Source organism: Equus quagga, chromosome 8, assembly GCF_021613505.1.
Source record: "Equus quagga isolate Etosha38 chromosome 8, UCLA_HA_Equagga_1.0, whole genome shotgun sequence".
In the NCBI taxonomy this organism is placed as follows: Eukaryota; Metazoa; Chordata; class Mammalia; order Perissodactyla; family Equidae; genus Equus; species Equus quagga.
In genome coordinates, this window is record NC_060274.1 from 40,541,422 (window position 1) to 40,560,744 (window position 19,323).

Below are 19,323 nucleotides of genomic sequence, written 5' to 3' on the forward strand. Positions count from 1 at the left end.
TTAGTGTACTTATAAAAGAGACCCCAGAGAGCTCCCTTGCCCCTCCACCACATGAGGACACTGCAAGAATATGGCCACCTATGGACCAGGAAGTGGATGCTCACCAGACACTGAATCCACTGGTGTCATGATATTAGACTTCCAGCCTCCAGCGCTGTGAGAAATAAGTGTCTGTGGGTTTTTGTTTTTAAAGATTTTATTTTTTTCCTTTTTCTCCCCAAAACCCCCAGGGACATAGTTGTATATTCTTCGTTGTGTGTCCTCCTAGTTGTGGCATGTGGGACGCCGCCTCAGCATGGTTTGATGAGCAGTGCCATGTCCATGCCCAGGATTCGAACCAACGAAACACTGGGCCACCTGCAGCGGAGCACACAAACATAACCACTCGGCCACTGGGCCAGCCCCGTGTCTGTGGTTTACAAGCCTCTGAGGCTGTGGTATTTGTTATAGCAGCCAGAAGAGACAAAGACACTGGTCTTACTGTGCTTCTCAGACTGTTCTTTTTCTTAATGCCATTGGTTCCTTCTAGATGGTTGGCTCCAGAGGGAGTCTGACAGCAAGATCCTCCCTCCACACTTGGACTCAGGTATCTTTAGGACACGGTCAACTGCCCTTAGTGTGGAGGACACTGACCATTCAGGGCTCTGGTTCTGTGCCCCGGATCTGTCATCTAACCCAACAGGAGAGCATCAAGAAGTAAAGCAGATCTGAGTTTATCCACATGCAAGAAAAGTATAGAGGCTTGTGCAAATAGCAGAGCAGTTAGTTCAGGAGGAGAGAGGAGTCCCAGGAATGACCTCTGGAGACATCTCACATTCTCAAAATGCGGAAAACCAACCAAAAAGAGAGAGAGGCCAAAAGGAAACAGGAACACTTGAAAGCAGGAGTGGGAGGGAGACGGATATGGAGATGGTGTACACACAGCAGCCAGCCAAAGGGACCTTTTTGAAAACATCTCCAGATCACATCGTCTCTCTTTAAAGCCCAGCAGAGATTTGGTTACACCTAGAAGAAAACCCAGAGTCCTTCCCCTGACCCACAGGGTCCCACGGGATCCAGCCTCCTCCCACGTCTCCTTCCCTCTCCTTCACCCTGTGCTCCATCCTCAGGCCCATTAGGCTGGCTCCCACCTCAGAGCCCCCACACACCTTGTTCCCTCTGCCCGGAACACCTCTACCCAGAGCTTCCATAGCCACACCTCCCCACCCCCGCTCCTATATCCAGTCTCTGCTCCAGTGTACCTTCTCAGAGAGGCTTTCCCTGGCCTGTCAAGCTGAAATAGGTTCCCACACCCTAGAGCAGGAAGTGGAATCCGGGCGCTCTCACATTCCCACACCAGGGACCCCTCCCCATAGCTTCTCTCAGTGGAGCCTGGATCTCCCTGATTTTTCCTCATCAGTGTCGATGAACCTGCTCACCACAATGAGCTGATCTACTTCCAAAACAAAGAGACCTGTTTCTTTGGCCTGCACAGCCTGATTCAGGCAACGTGGGGTTCTCCCTAAGTTGACTAAAATGTTGAAAAGTACTCCCAGACCTCCTAGGGGTCCAGGGACCCCAGGCTGGGGACTGGAAGCCAAGTGGATGAAGGAAACTGGTATTTAGGAGGTATTTAGATAGGAACATTCCCAGAGAAAAAAGAGAAAACAAAGACACGTGGGGTCAAAGAGAAGAATGCAGAAGAACCATAAGACTGCGGCCCAACTTTCCCCGGAATATGGGGGGGTGCGACTGGAGTGGAGCAGGAAATCACATGACAGTCAGGTCTGAGAGAAAAACAAGGACAGCAGAGATGTTACTGAAGAAAAAAAAGACTAGAAATTGGGAGAGCTGGGAGGCCCCATTACTAAAATTCATTTTTCCAATGCAAACACAGTAGTGAAGGCAAAGTGGGGAAATGGGGACAACAGCACGTTGTACAAGAGAAGACCCAGGATGGATTGGGGGATAGAGGGAGGCTGCAGATGGGAGCCGCTAAAGGGAAGGAGGGTTTGGCCAGGACCTAAGACTTCCCCATTTGGGGACAGGGTAACTGCTTTGCCCAGCAGAGAGATGTCAGAGCTTCTGCTGTAAAAGAAGCAACAATGATGTAGACAGATATAAAAATGGACGTAAATGAACAACGTTTCTACCCAAATAAGGTTTACAAGTCCTTATCGGCAAAATCCAGACCCCAACACTTTAAGATTTTGGTAACTCGTTTGGCAGCAATACCTGACGTGAACTGCCCTAAGGCCATTTAGGGTCTTTCTACAACCCGGTTAGCTGATTTTTCACAGACATCACTGCAGAAGTATGAACGTGTTTGATTACCAGATGCTGCCCAGGTTCAATATTACTTTTCTGAAATCTGAAAAACTCTGAATTCCGGGGCTGGCCACGTGGCCGAGTGGTTAAGTTCGTGCGCTCCACTGCAGGCGGCCCAGTGTTTCGTTGGTTCAAATCCTGGGCACGGACATGGCACTGCTCATCAAACCACGCTGAGGCAGCGTCCCACATGCCACAACTAGAAGGACCCACAACGAAGAGTGTACAACTATGTACCGGGGGGCTTTGGGGAGAAAAAGGAAAAAGTAAAATCTTTAAAAAAAAAAAAAAAGAAAAAACCCCTCTGAATTCCAAAGCCCGTCTAAGGGACTACGGGACTGTTGGGTCTGTATTTTAGGGAGGTGGGGAGTTCTTTGGGGCAAGGAAGGAAGCTGTGAGCTGCCTTGGGCCCTGGCATGTCTCCTGGTTTCCCTCCAGGCAGGTCAGTCGTGACTGGCACATTTGTGCATGGAAGGAACTGGTGCTCCCTGCAGGAAGGAAGCCGGTTGAGATATTGTGGGCCCCTTCCCTTGAAGCTGAGCACAAAGTTAAAAAATCTTTCCTAGATCAAAAAACTTTGAGATAAGCTTTGCTAACTGCAGCTGCGCATATTCAGCATAACCAACTGTTTAAAACTAACCAGGTCCTTCTGTCCCTCCTTAGTATATGAGTGAGCTGTCTTTCCCAGGTAGTCAAGGTCCAAACATCAAGATTCAGCCTCACAAGGCCAAACACAGGCTGAAGATGAAAACTAACCAGAAAAGTCCAAACAGTCAAGGGAAAAGAAATCTAGTCTTCGAGGCCAAACACATGCTGGGGGGAAGGCGCCAACCAGCACGGCCACATGCTCCCCGCCCCTTCCTAAAACCCCAGCACACGCTCTCCCTCCCCTACCTAAAACCCCTAAAAACTCCTACCTTTTTCCCTTTGACAAATTGAAATGGCAAGCAGTAGGGTATATTGGAGTATATGAGGAGGCCATTTGGTATGAACCTAATTCAGCCTGACTTTGTTTTTTTCAAAAGGGCCTTATGTGGCCGTTGAGCACGCATTGTACATCTGCTTTAAACGTTTACAATGGCAAGAACAAATGCCCTTAAGATAAAGGTGCAACTCCCCCCTCCCCCCATACATTGTCGTTTCCTTAAGGATAAGCATCTTTCCTTAGGCTAGGAACTGATTGCTGTGCTCATCTGTGACAACCCAGCTTGAGACAACAGAACTGCCACCTTGTTGTTCCACGGAGATGGCAGACCTACCTGCTGTGTCCATCAATCACTGTGCCGCCAGAACAGTCTCATGATTATTGTAAAAGGAACATTTCAATCACATGTGAAATATCTTCTTTGGGGTGTCGACGAAAATAATCCATAACCAATCTATAAATGAAAATTTGGGTGAGTTTATTCTGAGCTTAAATCTGAGGATTATAACCCGGGGCCTTTCTTCCTGAAGGAAGAAAGGGCACCAAAGAAGTGGGGTGCACAGAGTGGTTATATACCCCCAGAGAGGATGTTTCACATAGGATTGAAATGTCCCTTTTACAATAGTCGCGAGACTGCTCTGTCAGCACAGCGATTGATGAAACAGCAGGTAGGTGTGCTGTTTCAGTGAACACAGCAGGGTGGCCTGTCTGTTGTCTCCAGTTGAGTGGTCACAGGTGAGCTGAGTGGTCAAAGGTGAGTGCAGCAATCAGTTCCTAGCCTAAGGAAAGATGCTTATCCCTAAGGAAATGCCAGTGTGGGGGGAAGTTGCACCTTTATCTCAAGGGCCTTTCATCTGGCCATAGGAAATGTCTAAGCAGATGTACAATGTGTGCTCAATAGCCACAGTTAGGCCCTTTTGGAAAAAACAAAGTCAGGCCGAATTAGGTTTATACCAAACGGCTTCCTCATATACTCCAATATATCCTATTGCTTGCCATTTTTATTTGTCAGGGATATATAACCACTCTGTACCCACTTCTTTGGTGCCCTTTCTTCCTTTGGGAAGAAAGGCCTTGGGCTATATGGTCCTCACATTTTAGCTCAGAATAAACTCATCCAAATTTTCATTTATAGATTGGTTATGGATTATTTTTGTTGATACCTTCTGGGAGGTAGATCTGAACTCCTCTCCTTGTCTGGCTGCCTTTTGATAATACTAAACTTCTTTCCTTGCCACAAGCCTGGTGTTTCAGGGTTTTTTCCTTTATTGGCCCTACCATGCCGTGGGTAAATGAACCTGTGTTTGGGCTGGTAACACCCTCAGTCGGCCAGGGACTGGAAAGAATAGGATGAGCACCAGGCAGGTTCCTTACTTTCCTCTGCTACCTCATCCTCAACCAAACTAGAGGGGGAAATGCAGGTGAGGTCGAGGAAGCGCAACACCACTTTGAGTTAGGTTTGCGCTGGTGTGATATTGATGAGGATTTTTAGGCTGGTTAATTTTAAAACTGCAGATGAGAAGCAGGCTCCGAGGAGCAGAGTTTGCTTGCCCTTTGTTGAGAAACATTTACATTTGTAAGGGAAACCTCCATCTGTAAAGATGCCTCCCTCTCTGTGCCAGGAAGAAGGCAGGATGGCCTTATCTCTGGAAACTCTTAATGGGGAAGGCAAGGACTTAAGCTGTTTACTGTCTGGCAACCTCATGTAACTGACGCTCCCCCCCCCCCCCCAAAATCCTCCTTTGTCTGTAGCTCAAGATAATATTTAAGCGGTGACTTCTGCCATTTACTCAATCCGGTTTGATTCTTATCTAAAAGTTGTGGGACCGCCAAATGGCCAGACCCTACTGGCACTGGTACCATTCTAACTTTTTTTTGTCTTGTAAAGAGATAACTCACATACCTATGCCTTAAATTTAGCCTTACTCTCCACCCATGTTGGCAGCAGAAGCTGCGGCAGCAGCAGCTCCCCATGGCAGCTGCGGCTCCTCCTGCCCATGGGCCCTGTCCCCACGCAGCAGCTCTGACTGCCCATGGGTCCTGTCCCCATGCTATTCCATACTATTCTCTAAATAAAAAAGCACTACTGCCAGATCTCGAGAGTCCAAGAAATCTTTCTTTCAACTCCTCGGCTCACTGACCCCGCATCACTATCACTCTGTTTTCATTTGAGTCATTAATTCATGCATGCTTCATTCATAGATCAAACTTCTGTTGAGGGTCCACACAGAGGCTCCAGGAATTCCGTGTGGAGGGAGACTCATGATTTTGAGATTCTCAAATAAGTGCATGAAGGGTCGGCCCAGTGGTACAGCAGTTAAGTTCGCAGGTTCAGATCCCGTGTGCAGACATGGCACCACTTGCCAAGCCATGCTGTGGCAGGCATCCCACATATAAAGTACAGGAAGATGGGCACAGATGTTAGCTCAGGGCCAATCTTCCTCAAAAAAAAGAAAGTGCATTAATTGTGACAACAGTTACGACACATACGCACGGTGCTCCGAGAGAGCAGCTATCAGGAAGCTTGGTTGGGTGCCTGGGCCAGACCCACAAGGCGAGCCTCCGGCTGAACGGGGCAGAGCACAGGGAACGGCGCAGACGGACGCACCCTCCCTCTTCCTCCGATCCGGCGTTGGAAGGTTCCCAGCCCTCCCGCAGGGCTTTTCCGACGCCCGACTGGGAGACGCCCGCTCGCCCCGCCCCGCCCCGCCCACACAGCTTCCGCTTCCGGCCGTCAGGGAGGGCGGGGCTTCCTCTCGTCGGGGGCGGGCCGGGCGCAGAAGCTGCAGGAGCGGCGAGAGCACCGCGGGGGCGGCCATGGCTGTAAACCTGAGCCGGAACGGGCCAGCTCTGCAAGAGGCCTACGTGCGGGTGGTCACTGAGAAGTCCCCAACCGACTGGTGGGCGTCGAGGCGGGCTGGGCCGGGCGCGGGCCGGGGGCGGGGGAACCAGGAGGCGCGGAGCCGCGCGGCCGCAGGTGAACCGGGGCTCACCTGCCTGCCCCACACCTGTGCCGCCTCCGAGAGGTGCTGTCTGCATCCTCGTCACCCCGTGCCCCGCCGTGCGTGGGAACGTTAAACTGGGCTTGGGGGCCCAGTGAGTCGCCAGCCCTTCCCCCCGCCCTGGCCTCGGGTCTCCACTCCGCGGGCCTCCATGTTGGGTTCTGTATCTGGCTCTGCTTGGTGGCTTCCCAGCTTCTCCTTTCCTGCCCGGGACTTCCCTGCACGGAGGGGCCCTCCACAGCCCTCCGTGAGAAAGCGGAAGCCACGCCTGCCTTCTTCCAAACGCTGTGTTCAGGGGTGGGCCTCGGAGTGCGGTCTGGCAGCCTGGCTGGGAATGGGAGCCTTGCCCCGGAGGCTTCAGACAAGGAGGTCGGGGGTTTGATCCCTGGTTTTCTGTGAATGTGGGTTTCAGAAACCTCCGTTCTTCAAAGAATACTCTTTCCTGTGCCTGAGCCATGGGGAGATGAAGGAAACAAGGATGCTGGCTACCTATGTTTAAGAAGGTCCCATCTTCCCTCCGCCTCCCCGTGATAGCCTGCGATAGGCTGTCAGTGTTTAGGTCTTCTCATGCAGTGGATGGGGCTTTATAGTACTGGAAGCCTGGATCTGAAGTCTCTGAGATAGCCCTGGGCATCCCACACACAGGGTCAGCTCTTTGTTGGGCAAGCAGTGGTAGCTGTGTGAGGCAATTCTCTGTAACTTTCCCATTTGCTTAAATTGCTTTCACTTACCAATTTTGGGCACTTCCGGTTCTAAGAAATATGCTGAGTATGAGGGACTAAGGTGATCGGCTTTGGGGAGCCTTTTCCCATTGCCTGGAACAGGGCCCGCTGGCACGGCTGTGCTAATGTGACTAGTTCATCTCCACTTGTCAAGTGCTCCTGCTTTCTCATCTGCTTTCCCTGGTGCCCAGCACAGAGTGGCTTTCATATAGTGTACTATTGTGACACTGAGGACTCAGTAGCCTTCCCTTTCCTTCAGCCCTGGCCTTTTGGGGAAGAGCTTCTGAACACGAGCTGCCTAGGTCTGCTGAATCTGCAGACTCCTCTTGTGCCTGGGGCGCAGTCGATGTGGGCGCCCCGCATGGCTCTTGTCCACAATTTTTCAGAGGAGCCAAGCAGGACGTCCTCTGTTTGGAACACATCTATTCTAATTAGGGAAGGATGTCTGGTAACAAATAGGAATTCTCTGCCTTCTCTTCTTTATAATTCCTCAGAAGTTCACCCATCCAGCAGGCACTGTTACTTCTCTGAGGAGAGTTCTAGATGTCAGCCACCTACCCGGCCCCACTTCTATTCTCAGGGGACTCTTAGGCCTCTGCTGTTACTCCAACCCTGTTAAAAGTACCTCCACACTGAGAGCCCCATTTTCACATCCATGTGAGGCCACCTGACGTTAGAGCCTGGAAGCATCTTTGCTCCTCCGCAGTCCTGCCCACTTAGGGGTGTGCTCCTTTATGTGTGCTTAATCATCCGGTGTAGCCCTTTTTGGGCCTCTTAATGGGTGTTCCCTCCAGGTATGTCTTCATCCTCAGTCTTCTCAGGTACTGTCACTGGTTTGGGGGGTGATATCCCACAGTGCAGCCGGCAGTTCAGGCTTCCCTCTGCAGGCCTCCCGTGTTTCCAGCCTGTTCTTGGGCTTCTTACCGGAGCTGTGTGCTACCACCTGGGATGCCATCTCCTCTTTGTCCCTCATGAGGGTGCCGAGGCTCCTCTTTCCTCTCACCTAGTCAGAGCGCACCCATCTCACCAGTCTCCTCACTCTCTCCCAGGCTGCATGACTTCGGGTCATACCACTCAGCAGCATGATCCCCTGGCCTCTGCCTTCATTGTCACAGCCATTAAGTATCTCACCAGATACTGTGTGGCAGGTCCCCACTCACTAGCTGAAAAAATATCTGGACCATGTCACTTCCTTGCTTAAACTCTACAGTGGCTTCCTGTTGCACATTAAATATAGCCTAGACTCCTCGCCGTGGCTGACAGGCCCTGCATGGCTGGGCTCTTGGCCTCCCTTCCTGCTGGCCCCTCCTGTTTACCACATTGTGGCCACACCTGTTTACACCACTCTAGCCACCTTTCTCTTCCTCAAACTTGCCAGCTGGTTCCTCAGAGCCCTTGCTGCTGCTTCTCCCTGGAGTGCCCTTCCATGTCATCCTTGGGGCTCCCCAGACTTCACTTCTCATCTCTAAGGTTACCTTCTTGGAGAGGCCTTCCTTGATTTCTAGCTTCCTGGCTGTAGTCACATCTTCCTATCTCCCTGTCTGACTTCCTCTGGACACGTGCCAGACTCCTTATTGGTTTTCTTGACCTTTCTCTCTTCACAGGAAGGGATGAGGTGGGCCCTCTGTCTGTCCTTGGGGCAGTAGATACTCAGATGAAGGATGGACTGAGGAGATACAGAAAAGGTGGTATTGGATATCAGAGCCAGAAGAGGTGATTTCCAGCTGGGTGGATCGTGCAAGGTCTCACATGTAGAGTGGGTGGCATTGGGCCAGGCCTCAAGCCAGGTGGAGTGGGGAACAGCCACAGCGTCAGCTTTCCATCTTGGCTCTTTCTCTCGGTTCCCCAAGTTGTTCTTCCCCTAGGTCGTGGCAGGTTTGTCCCCCTCGTGTACCCACTGCACTATCTGACAGTATGTTACTGTTGATTTGTGTATTTCTTTTTGTCTCCTGGTAGAAAGTGAGTTCCATGGGTGGAGCCTCTTAGGGATTCTTCCTTGCTTTATTCCCATGACTAGCAAGCAGCAGGTTCTCAGTACATGTTTTTGGAAGGAAGGATTGAATTGTCAGGTGCTCCATACTCCTTGTGATGTGCACAGGCTGGCATGCCATTTTTTTTTCCATGTCGATTTGAAGGAAGCATAGAACTCGACTGAATGTGGGAATGAGCCTCTGAACTGGGAACATTCAAGAAGGTGGCTCAGCCTGGAGCCCAGAGTGGAGGGGTAGGTGGCAGGCACGCAGCATGGCTCTTAGCAGCTGCTAGATCCCTTCTTGGAAGAGCTGGGCCGAGCAGCCACCTTTGTCCCCTGCTGCTTGTCCGGTGTCTCCATCTTCTGCAGCCAGGGTTTTATAGCCTTTGAGAGAAATGGGACTCTTTCCTGCAGGAGAAGGGCTGGCCAGGACTCCGGCCTCCAGAGTCTGGACATCCACCACTTCCCATGTCGTCTTTTCCTGTTTCTCTGAGTGTTCCTTTTGGTGTCTTTCCTTCTGTATTCCCTTTCCTCTCCTGGGAAGCAGTGGGTCTTTCGTCGCAGCCTATCCTCCTACCAGCTAGATCTGCTGGGCCTGGGTCTTCTTTCTTCCTATTTTCTCGGGCATAGGCAGCTCTGCCCAGTGGTGTTAGCAAGGCCCTGGGGAAGCCGAGTGCTAGCTGATTTGGTTCCTGTCAGACTGTCGCCCCAGGAGCTCCTGTCTGGCAGGCCTCAGCAGCCTGTGCTTGGAAGCATGGGGAGATGGCGCACTAGATCGGGTTTTGCCTTTGACTTGAGGTGGTGCTGATGGCTGTGCTCTGTGCGGACTGCAGGGAAGCCACCTCTTCCAGAAAGTTCTCCTTGAGTAACCTTTGTTCTGATCAAGGGACCTTCCATGGCCCAGATTTAATAAAATTTACCATATTTCCTCAACACTTCTCGGGCACAAGTATATAAATCCGAGTCTTTTTTAGAGTTCCTATGAATAGTCTTAGAGGAGAAGAAAGGTGTGGCCCACGGTCACCTGTGGAAGGTTAATGCTCTGCTAGATGTAGCACTTGCCCTGTGAGGGGCTGACTTCATGTGGAGTTGTGGCCCCTGTGGTTTCTGATGCCGTATGCAACCTGTAAAAGTCTGTGTTTGCCGGAAGAGTCCCGAGCCCAGAGAGAACTGCTCCACCAACCCTTGCGGCTTTCTGGAAGGCGGAGCAGACATGCATAAGGGTATCAGGCAGCCTTCCAAGGTGCCTGATGTGTGTATTCCTCCTTCCTGCTTCTCCTTGGGGTGCTTTGGATGCAGTATCTTTGTCTTTTCACATCCACATACCTGGTAGCCAGGGGAGTATTTCACACACAAATGTATAGAAAGTTGCCATAAAACTTTTCTGCTTAGTGTTCCTTGAAGTAGATGTGGGCTCACTGTCTCCATAGGTTTCTCCCTCACAACAAGCTCCTGTGGTGAGTCAGGCTGGCCTCATCCCAGCTTCAAAGCTGAGAAGGTGCAGCTCTGGGAGGCCCAGTGGCCTACTGAGACCCCGCCTAGTAGGTCAAGTAGGGCCCGTGTCAGCCCACAGTGTTACTGAGCTGAGCTCTTTGGGGTGTGGCAAGAAGCCTTGGTGGGTAGCGTGAGGGCAGACAGCACCCAACGCACTGGCTACAGAGCCTGTTTGTCTTGTTTCAGGGCTCTCTTTACTTATGAAGGCAACAGCAATGACATCCGTGTGGCTGGCACTGGGGGTGAGTATGACCACACGAGGAAGCAGATGGGCTCTTGGAGGCATCAGGAGGCAGGAGACGGGGAGGGAGGGTGAGGTGTGTGACAGGGAGAGAGTTGTGACAGTCAGTACTCCATCTTGGCTGGCATTTCAGCCTTCACAGCAGGAAGAAGGGGGCTCAGGGCTCACAAATGTCCCTTGCATGTGGCGTGATTGCACTGACATCTCCCTCAGCTAAAGATGGACCCACCTCATGTCAGTGTCAATGTTGGGGAATTCCTGGTCCCCTAATCAGGATGTGGACAAGGCACAGTGGCTACAGCCAGCCAGGCGGAACAGGGGGCTCCGCTGAGCAATATGGGGTCCCCACCACTCACACTTCTGGCCAGCTCTGGGTTTCACATGTTTCTAAGTGAAAATAACTCCTTGGCTTTCTGCACCTGGTGGTGCAGGGCAGCACTGCTCTCTCTGCGTGTTGTAGTTGAGGAGAGCTGAGCTGAGAAACAGGCTGGCCCCCTCCAGCTCTCAGGCAGCCCATGGCCTGGCCCATGCTGCATTCCTAGCCCTGGCTGCAGCTTGGGGGCTGGCAGTCCCACAGAACTGGGTACTGGTGGAGCAGGAGAAGGTACATACTCATCCTTCTGTCTGTCTTCTTCCTTGTGGGCTCAGTGTACTCAGGGGCTCACCCTCACCAAGGAGAGGTAGCATCAGTGCACGTGGTCAGCCGGGACAGGGTTGACCTGGAAAAGTGCTACTTGGATACAGGGTGACAGGAGGTCTCTGCAGGAAAGACAGGCTCTTGGCTGGCGCTGGGCAGAGGCTGTCAGAGTGCTGGGCCAGAGACGGTGGGCTATAACCTGCAGTCCCCCAGCTGATACTCCTGACTCCTCCCTGTGCTCAAGGCCATCTCACCTGACACAAGTGACACAGCTCTTATTCGCCAGCATGTTCTCTGCTTGCCACACGAGTGGTTCTGGTGACTTCTTGATAGAAAGCCCTTCCCTCTTTCAAGCACCTCTCCCTGATGGTCCTGTTTCTAGAGACTGCCACTGATCGTGTTCTCATGAGAGTTGCAGAGTTCAGCAGCCACGTTCCTACTGCCATCCCCAGTGGTACTCATGGGGCTCTGCCCTGGGTGCCCAGAGCAGGGGCGCAGGACTGCCCAGGTTCTTGGAGCCCAATAGCCAGAATCCCTGAGCCATGCCTCCTTGTAACCTGAGAAGCTTTGGAGACCTGATAAGAACTGCAAACTCTAGTACATGCTGGGGCCCACAGCCTCAGTGTCAGGGGCGAATGGCCTAGGGTGGCCCGCTCCTGTGCCCGTATCACTCCTGCATCCTCACTCGGAGAGTCTAAGATCTGAGCCCGTGCACTGCTGTGGGACATTCCCATTTGCTTGGGACGCTCTGGGTGGCCCTGGAGTCTGAGCAGACACGTGGGTGAGGGCGAGGTGAGTCACAGGAGGCCCTTTGTAGGGTCCAGGCAGTGGTAAAATAGTCACAGAGACCCTCCATTTGGAAGTCTGGTGCCTGATATGTAGTAGAAATGACATTTTTATTTCTAGAATTATCTGTGGGTTTACAGGAGTGGTTTTTAGACTAGTGTGGGTAAAACAAAAATCAGCTGAGGTGCTTGCCACAAGTGCAGATCCTGGATCCTACCAGCTCTCATCAATCAGCTTAGTTGGGGTGGGCCCAGGAATGGGCTTCTGACGCAGGTGGGGCTGAGAACCTGGTGCAGAGGCAGCTTGGGTTTCCTTTCCTGGTGCACTGGGTGCCGGGGTAGACAGGTATGCCTGGGCCACCTCTCACCCTCTTTGTGACTGCTGCAGAGGGGGGCCTGGAGGAGATGGTGGAGGAGCTCAACAGTGGGAAGGTGATGTACGCCTTCTGCAGGGTGAAGGACCCCAACTCCGGCCTGCCCAAGTTTGTCCTCATCAACTGGGTATGTGAAACTTGAGAGCTCCGAGTTCTCGTCTAGGCATGACTCAGGAAAGATCCCTTTTCTTCTTTCCCCCTTACCCTTTCATGATTCGAGCAGAGGAGGACTTGATTATAGGATAGCTTGGTGAATCAACAGAATAGTGGATTAATTCATTGTGGCCCAAAGAATACCTGGGGCCTTGGCTAGCATAGAATTCACCCTCCAAGCCCAGAATTACTCCTGCAAAGTGGGATACAAACCAGCACACTTGTCTTTGTCCCTCTTAGGATAGTCGTTCTGAGGGAGCAGAGGGCCTGGAGAAGAGCTGGGAAGGCAGGACATGGGCTCTAATGGAACAGAGCCCCCTGGGTTGGGACTAGGGAATTCAGAGGTGACCACCCACAGTGGAAGCTGGTAGCTGTCCTGCTCCAAGAACCTCTCTGACTTAAGAGGTGTGGGTCTCACCTTGTCCTTTGCTTTGGGGATGCAGCTTTCTCATTCCTGGGACCCAGGGAAGCTGCTGAGTCCTGAGGAGGGCACTGGCTTAGCGAGGAGGCCTGGGTCATATCCGGGAATTGGAGGGTCATGGTGGGTGTGTTGTGTTGCAGACGGGCGAGGGCGTGAATGATGTGCGGAAGGGAGCATGCGCCAACCATGTCAGCACCATGGCCAGCTTCTTGAAGGTGAGAGCTGCTCCCAAACGGCCTCACAGGGTTCGCCAGGCACCAGGCTTCCTTGGTGTGAGTGGGAATTTCAGCCAGAGTAGGAAGTGTGCCCCACGTCCCCATACTCCATTTGGACTTCAGGGCATGACCAGAGACTGCTCAACTCTTGCTCAGCAGGTGCACAGGAGGCCAGGATGTGGCCAGAGCCACCTGCAGGCTGGCCTCAGTGGGGAAGAACAATGGACTACAAGGAGGACCGTGCTAGAGCTGGTCCTGGGGCAAGGCGAGGCCTTGGGGTCTGTTTGTTTTATGAGTACTGTAAACATTTGGCAGTGTTGTCAGGATTTGGAGACAAGGGAAAGCTGTTTATGCCCAATACCTCAACATGCATACTCCCTTTGATACATCCCTTTCCAGTCCATTTCTGCTTGGATTTATGTCAGTCATCATATAACGAAACCTGGTTTAGTTTCAAAAGTGTTTGCTGTTCGCTTGTCAGGTAACTTTTTGCATTTCTTTGGTTACCGACAAGGAGACTCGGGACTTTTGATTTCTGGTTCTGCCAGTGCTTCCTTACATACGCCTCAGTTTCTCCATCAAGGAGCTGAAAGAGGAACCCGAGTTTATTGGATATTTAGCAACAGCGAGGTCGTGTGTCTGCCTTCTCAGGAAGAAGTCGGTGGCTCACTTTTTGTAGAAAATGTGCTTGTTTCCAGATGCCTCTTAAGGTTAGTTTTCATTGATTAGAAAGAGGCCCTTTAACGCCTGAGCTGCCTACTGAAGTGCAACCACAGAACAAGCCACGGGGCCGTGGAGCACAAGGGCCTCACACACGAGCTGGGGAAAGTACAAGGGGTTTGCCTCAAGGTAGTTTGTCTGAGGCCTTAGGGAGAGTGTGCCTCGTTTCCCAGTGGGGTCTCCTGACCCTGAGCCCCATGCAGCCAATGTCTGTGCTATGCAGACTGCAGTGTGTGGCCTGTCCTCTCCTGGAGTTGCAGTGCCTCTCATTAAGTGCTGCTCCTGCTGCAGGGGGCCCACGTGACCATCAACGCAAGGGCCGAGGAGGATGTGGAGCCCGAGTGCATCATGCAGAAGGTGGCCAGGGCCTCAGGTGCCAACTACACCTTCCACAAGGAGAGCAGCCGCTTCCAGGACACAGGCCCCCAGGCCCCAGTGGTGAGTGCTGCCTGGGCCAAGGGCGGTGGGGGAGGAGAGTGCAGTTCCCAGTGTCCAGACGGGCTGGACCTGCCCTCGGTGCTTATCCCTTGCGGGTCTGGGCTCCTACCTGCCTAGCTTCCAGTCCCCGAGCCGGATCGAGGTGCAGATGGTGACTGCATGCCTGCCGGGAGCAGGAGCTGCCTCCTGGTGAGGCAAGTGGTAGTGGGCATGAGGAGCGGCCCTTGACTCTGCCTGGTGGTTTGACTGGCTCTTCTGGAGCCTCTTATGCCAGCTTCGTGTGGTCAGAGGCTCTCTGCAGGGACAGTTTAGCCACCCTCAAGGCCGTGCCACCAGTGTGTCCTCCATAGCCCTGGATGGTGGCTGCTATGGAGGAACTTCAAGTGGCAGACAAGGCAGGCCCCTTCAAGTTGTGGCCAGACACCTATGGGCCTGGGGCCCTGGTGCTGGGTGGGGAGCCAGGTCCCCTGATGCATAGCTGGGGTCTGTGGAGATTCCGTGGGCACTGCCGTGGCAGTCAGCTGTCTGAGGCTGATAGACCGGCCTCCTGGGAATGGCCCCTGGTTTCCATCCCCAAGGGCCTGGAGCAGCCGCAGAGCCTCCAGTGTTGTCTGGGTTGAGCTTCTGCTTGGCGGTTTCCAGAACCTTCCAGGCCATCTTGGTATCAGTCTCCTTGGGGCTCACTGGGCCACCACTACTGCCTCCGCCAGCTGCCAGCCTAATGGTTCTTGCTGTAGTCTGTGGTCCCGCCAATGGCCTTGTAGTGAATCTTCTGTCCTTCACAGGGCTCTGTGTACCAGAAGACCAACGCTGTATCTGAGATCAAAAGAGTTGGCAAAGACAGCTTCTGGGCCAAAGCAGAGGTGAGTGCTGCCTGGGCACCATGACAGTAGCTGACACTTGTAGAGCATCTCCTATGTGCCAGGCAGGTAGTGAGTATTTTACTCACTGTGTCTCAGTTTTTTTTACAATAAGCTTGTAGAGCAAATGTTCTTGTTAGTAACTGTTTACAGATGGTCAAACTGAGACTTAGAGGGGTTAAGTAACAAGACGAGTGAGTGTCACTCGAGCCCACACTTGACCATGTCACTGTGCAGGCTGCCTGGGCAGAATGGGGCAAGGGCAGTGCAGGGGCTGAGCGGGGCAGGCGGGTGCGGCTCTCCCTGCAGAAGGAAGAGGAAAACCGCAGGCAGGAGGAGAAGCGGCGGCTGGAGCAGGAGCGGCAGCAGCTGGAGCAGGAGCGGCGGGAGCGGGAGCTGCGTGAGGCCGCACGCCGCGAGCAGCTCTATCTGGAGCAGGATGGCGAAGCCGGCCCCCAGAGGTAAGGCCCCAGAGGAGAGGTGGGTGGCTGCCACCTGGGGCCTGCCTTGGGACCTTCTCTGCTTCTCCCTGGGAGCATCCCCTGGAGGCAGGCGAGGAGTGGGCTGGGGCTGGGCTGCAGCTCTTCCCTCTGCCCTCCCAGCAGGAAGTATGAGCAGCAGGAAGTGGTTTCGAGGAACAGAGAAGAGCAGGTGAGACTTGGACGTGCCCACCCAAAGGGGCCAGTCACAGTAACTCGTGGGAGTCCCCCATCTGCTGGGGCTCGTCATGGACAGGCCTGGAGGCTGCCTGCTGTGCGCCACGGCAGCCATCGGGGTTTCTTCTGACACACGGGCCCAGCGCAGCAGGCCTAAGGGAGGGGGTTACTGCAAGGGTCCTGCAGCCAGCTGGGGCAGATTGGAACCTGGGACACATGTTGGTACATCAGACATGGCAGTGGAGGGGAGAGCGAAGGGCAGAAGCTCAGCCTGGCGAGGACCTCAGCCTGGTCCTAGAAGAGGCCTGTGAACCCCTCAGCTCCAGGGTTTTGCATCCTGGCTGCCCCCCACAGCTGCCGGGAGCCAGGCAGGCTGATAGGCTCCTGGGTCCTCACGCACTGCTGGTCCACGTGTGCTCCCCCAGGAGCCTGTCTGTCAACAGCCAGCACACCCACGGGAGATTTTCAAGCAGAAGGAGAGGGCCATGTCTACCACATCTATCCCCAGCCCCCAGCCAGGTGAGACTTCCCTCTGGGCCTAGCCATGAGGCAGGGCAGACAGGTGGGGAGCCTGGGGTCCCAGTGTAGGACCCTCTGAGGTAGTGACAGATGTGTCAGAAGTTGACAGGCAAATGCATAAGGAGAGCCTGTGCTCATGAGGGCAGCTTCTGGGAGGGGGAGCCTGGGACCCAGGTGTCCCTTTCTACCCTTGGCCTTGTCCTACAGAGACCTGGTGGGAGAGGAGGGGCCATGTGTGGCTCCAGAGTGGAGGCCTGTCCAGCCCCAGCCCTGTAAACCCTGGAACAGTTCACATGTTGGGCTGTTAGCTAGATCCCAGCGGCCTGCATCAGTCACCTTTCTGGCCCCCAGAGGACACAGGACTGCACTTGCTGCTGGCCAGCTCTCCCATACTGCACGTGGCCCCTGAGGGGCTGCTTAGAGCATACTGGTGTGTGAGTGTGATGTGTACATACCAGGCTGTGGTTCTGTAGCTGCCATGTGTCCCTATGTGCCCTTGTGTGATGGCCACTATCTCAGGACGGGTCCACCCTCTGGGCAGTGCAGGACACAGAAAAGGTGGAGACTGCACATTCTTCCCCCTTTCCAGCTGCATGATGTCCTGTGTGTTTACCGTTGGTTTGCAGGCAAGCTGAGGAGCCCCTTCCTGCAGAAGCAGCTCACCCAGCCAGAGCCCACCCTGGTCAGGGAGCCGACTCAGGCCACGTCAAGGCCCAGGGCAGGCAAGCCATGGCCATCCCAAGGTGGCTGTGGGAGGGAGCCGGGGGATGTCCTCTCCCCTCCCTGGGGTCCAAGCAGGCTGTGTCCTCCCATGCAGATCTCCGTGAGGAACCGGCACCCAGCGCCCCTCCTGGTCCAGTGCAGGCAGAAGAGGAGGCCGTGTATGAGGAGCCCCCAGAGCAGGAGACCCTCTATGAGGAGCCCCCAATGGTGGGTTCCCTGCAGCAGGGCAAGGCTGTGCATGGGCCACGTGCCGTACTGATGGTGGGATACCTGGCTATTCCATGGCTCACTGCGCATGGATGATCTTAGCAGTTTTGGAGCAGCCCCACCGTCCACATGCCCTGCCTCTTTCCCCAGGCCTCTGAGTTCTGACCTTGGGCAGGGCCAAGTCTGTGCTAACCAGGAGCCCTAACTTCTCTTCTTCTTTCCTGTCCATGGGCAGGTGCAGCAAGATCCTGGCTCTGAGCATGTAGACCCCTACCCGGGTCTGAGTGGGAAAGGGCTCTGTGCCCGGGCCCTTTACGACTACCAGGCAGGTAACGTGCTGTGGCCCAGCCACCTCAGACCACAGGGCCCGGGATCAGGAAAATAGGGTTCTGGGGCTCCCTCGGGGGGACAGCCCCAGGTGGTGGTAGAAGACAGGAGGGTGAGAGGGGAGAGTGGGGTGGACACTTCCAGTTGCCAGCTGTGTTCTAGAGCCTGAAGGTATGACTAGAGAGATGAGCCAGGCCTAGACTCTGGTGTCCCAGGTGACCCTGGGTGGAGGCCTTGGGGAGCAGGCTGATGTGTGGAAGTACTGTACTCCAGCCTTTTGCTGGAACAGTAGGCCCAGAGCAAGACCCTATAGGAAGGTGTATTTTGGGGACAGCATTGGGACAGGCTGGGGTTGGCACCCAGGGCCCCAGGGCCCCAAGTGTAGCATCTGGGCTCACCCTCTTTGCAGCCGACGAGACTGAGATCTCCTTTGACCCTGAGAACCTCATCACGGGCATCGAGGTGATCGACGAAGGCTGGTGGCGTGGCTATGGGCCCGATGGCCACTTTGGCATGTTTCCCGCCAACTATGTAGAGCTCATTGAGTGAGGACCCTCCACTGCTGGCCAAGGCTGAGGCCCATCCTTCCCTTCCCCACCCTGACGTGGTTTCCTTCTTGCTGGAGGAGGTGGCGTGAGAGTTGGGTGCGGCACCCTTCCAGGAATGAGACCCCGCCGCCTCCCATGAGGACAAGCCCTCGGGCTCCCTCTGTCTTGAGTGGCTCAGCTTGTCACCCCAAATGCAGCAATAACCTGGTAATTCTAAAACATGCTTCCAGCAGCCTCCCAGGCCCTCCCAACCAGCCTGGCCTTGACCTCAACAGAGGACACTGAGCAGAGCCCTGCCCACGGCCAGCCCCTTGGTGACCTCTGCCTAAGGAGAATAGCACTGCCAAGCTGTAGGGTCTGAGCAGGGGCATCTAAAGGCCTCCTCTGTACTTCCTGTTTCTCCTTTTCCTCTTGGCTCTAAGGGGTGGTGGCTACAGCGTTTGGTAACCCTTGGGAACAGTGAACTTAGAGTTTATGACCAAAGTCAGAGTGGGTCCTGACAGTGTGAGGAGCGTAGTTCATCTTTTTGGATCCTCTCTTTACTCCCCCTTCCCTGCCCCTCTGCCTGGGCTGTGGGCAGTGGGGACAGAAATGACCAATCCCCGATCTGAGTGTGTTAAGGAAGATGTGAAAACATCAACGGACACAATGTGACCTTCCGTGTGGCTCACTCCTGTCTGCTGGCCTATGTGCGCCTCTCAACTGATTCCAGTTCAGGAAAAGTAACCAGAGTGGCCTGCGCCTGCTGTCTTCCCTCTACCTCTGTGCCAGCCTGCCCATTTCTGCCTTTGAAGTAAGAATTGCCCCACATAGGCCCCAGCTCTGATGACCCTGTCGTAGCCTGAATGCCCCTCTGTGGAAACAAACCCTTGCGTGGGTGTCTGCGGTGTGCATGTGTGTGCACCACTGGCCGACCCTTAGCCACCTGGAAGAGGCATAAATGTTAAGTTGTGACTGAAGTCAGCCTCCTGCGTTTCACTTCTCTGGGAGGGGCCAAAGGCCACCCTGCTCCCTGCTATGTAGAGCCTCCGCCCATGCGGGACAGAGCGTGTGTGCCCGTGGGTGTGGAGTGAGTGA

General features: G+C 54.1%; 1 protein-coding gene across 2 annotated transcripts; it reads left to right on the plus strand.

Moving 5' to 3' along the window:
- The first annotated feature begins 5,987 nt into the window (after positions 1-5,987).
- On the plus strand, positions 5,988-19,205 carry DBNL (drebrin like). 2 transcript variants are annotated; one of them, XM_046669621.1, is made up of 13 exons: positions 5,988-6,132; positions 10,609-10,664; positions 12,474-12,586; positions 13,174-13,248; positions 14,260-14,406; positions 15,192-15,269; positions 15,576-15,727; positions 15,869-15,917; positions 16,348-16,441; positions 17,068-17,163; positions 17,259-17,371; positions 17,607-17,700; positions 18,108-19,205. In XM_046669621.1, exons 1-13 carry the CDS (start codon positions 6,050-6,052, stop codon positions 18,245-18,247), a joined length of 1,290 nt encoding a protein of 429 aa, XP_046525577.1. In that variant the 5' UTR covers positions 5,988-6,049; the 3' UTR covers positions 18,248-19,205. The 2 variants fall into 2 exon arrangements, with proteins under 2 accessions (XP_046525577.1, XP_046525578.1); XM_046669622.1 differs by having other exon boundaries at positions 15,872-15,917.
- Positions 19,206-19,323: the final 118 nt, after the last annotated feature.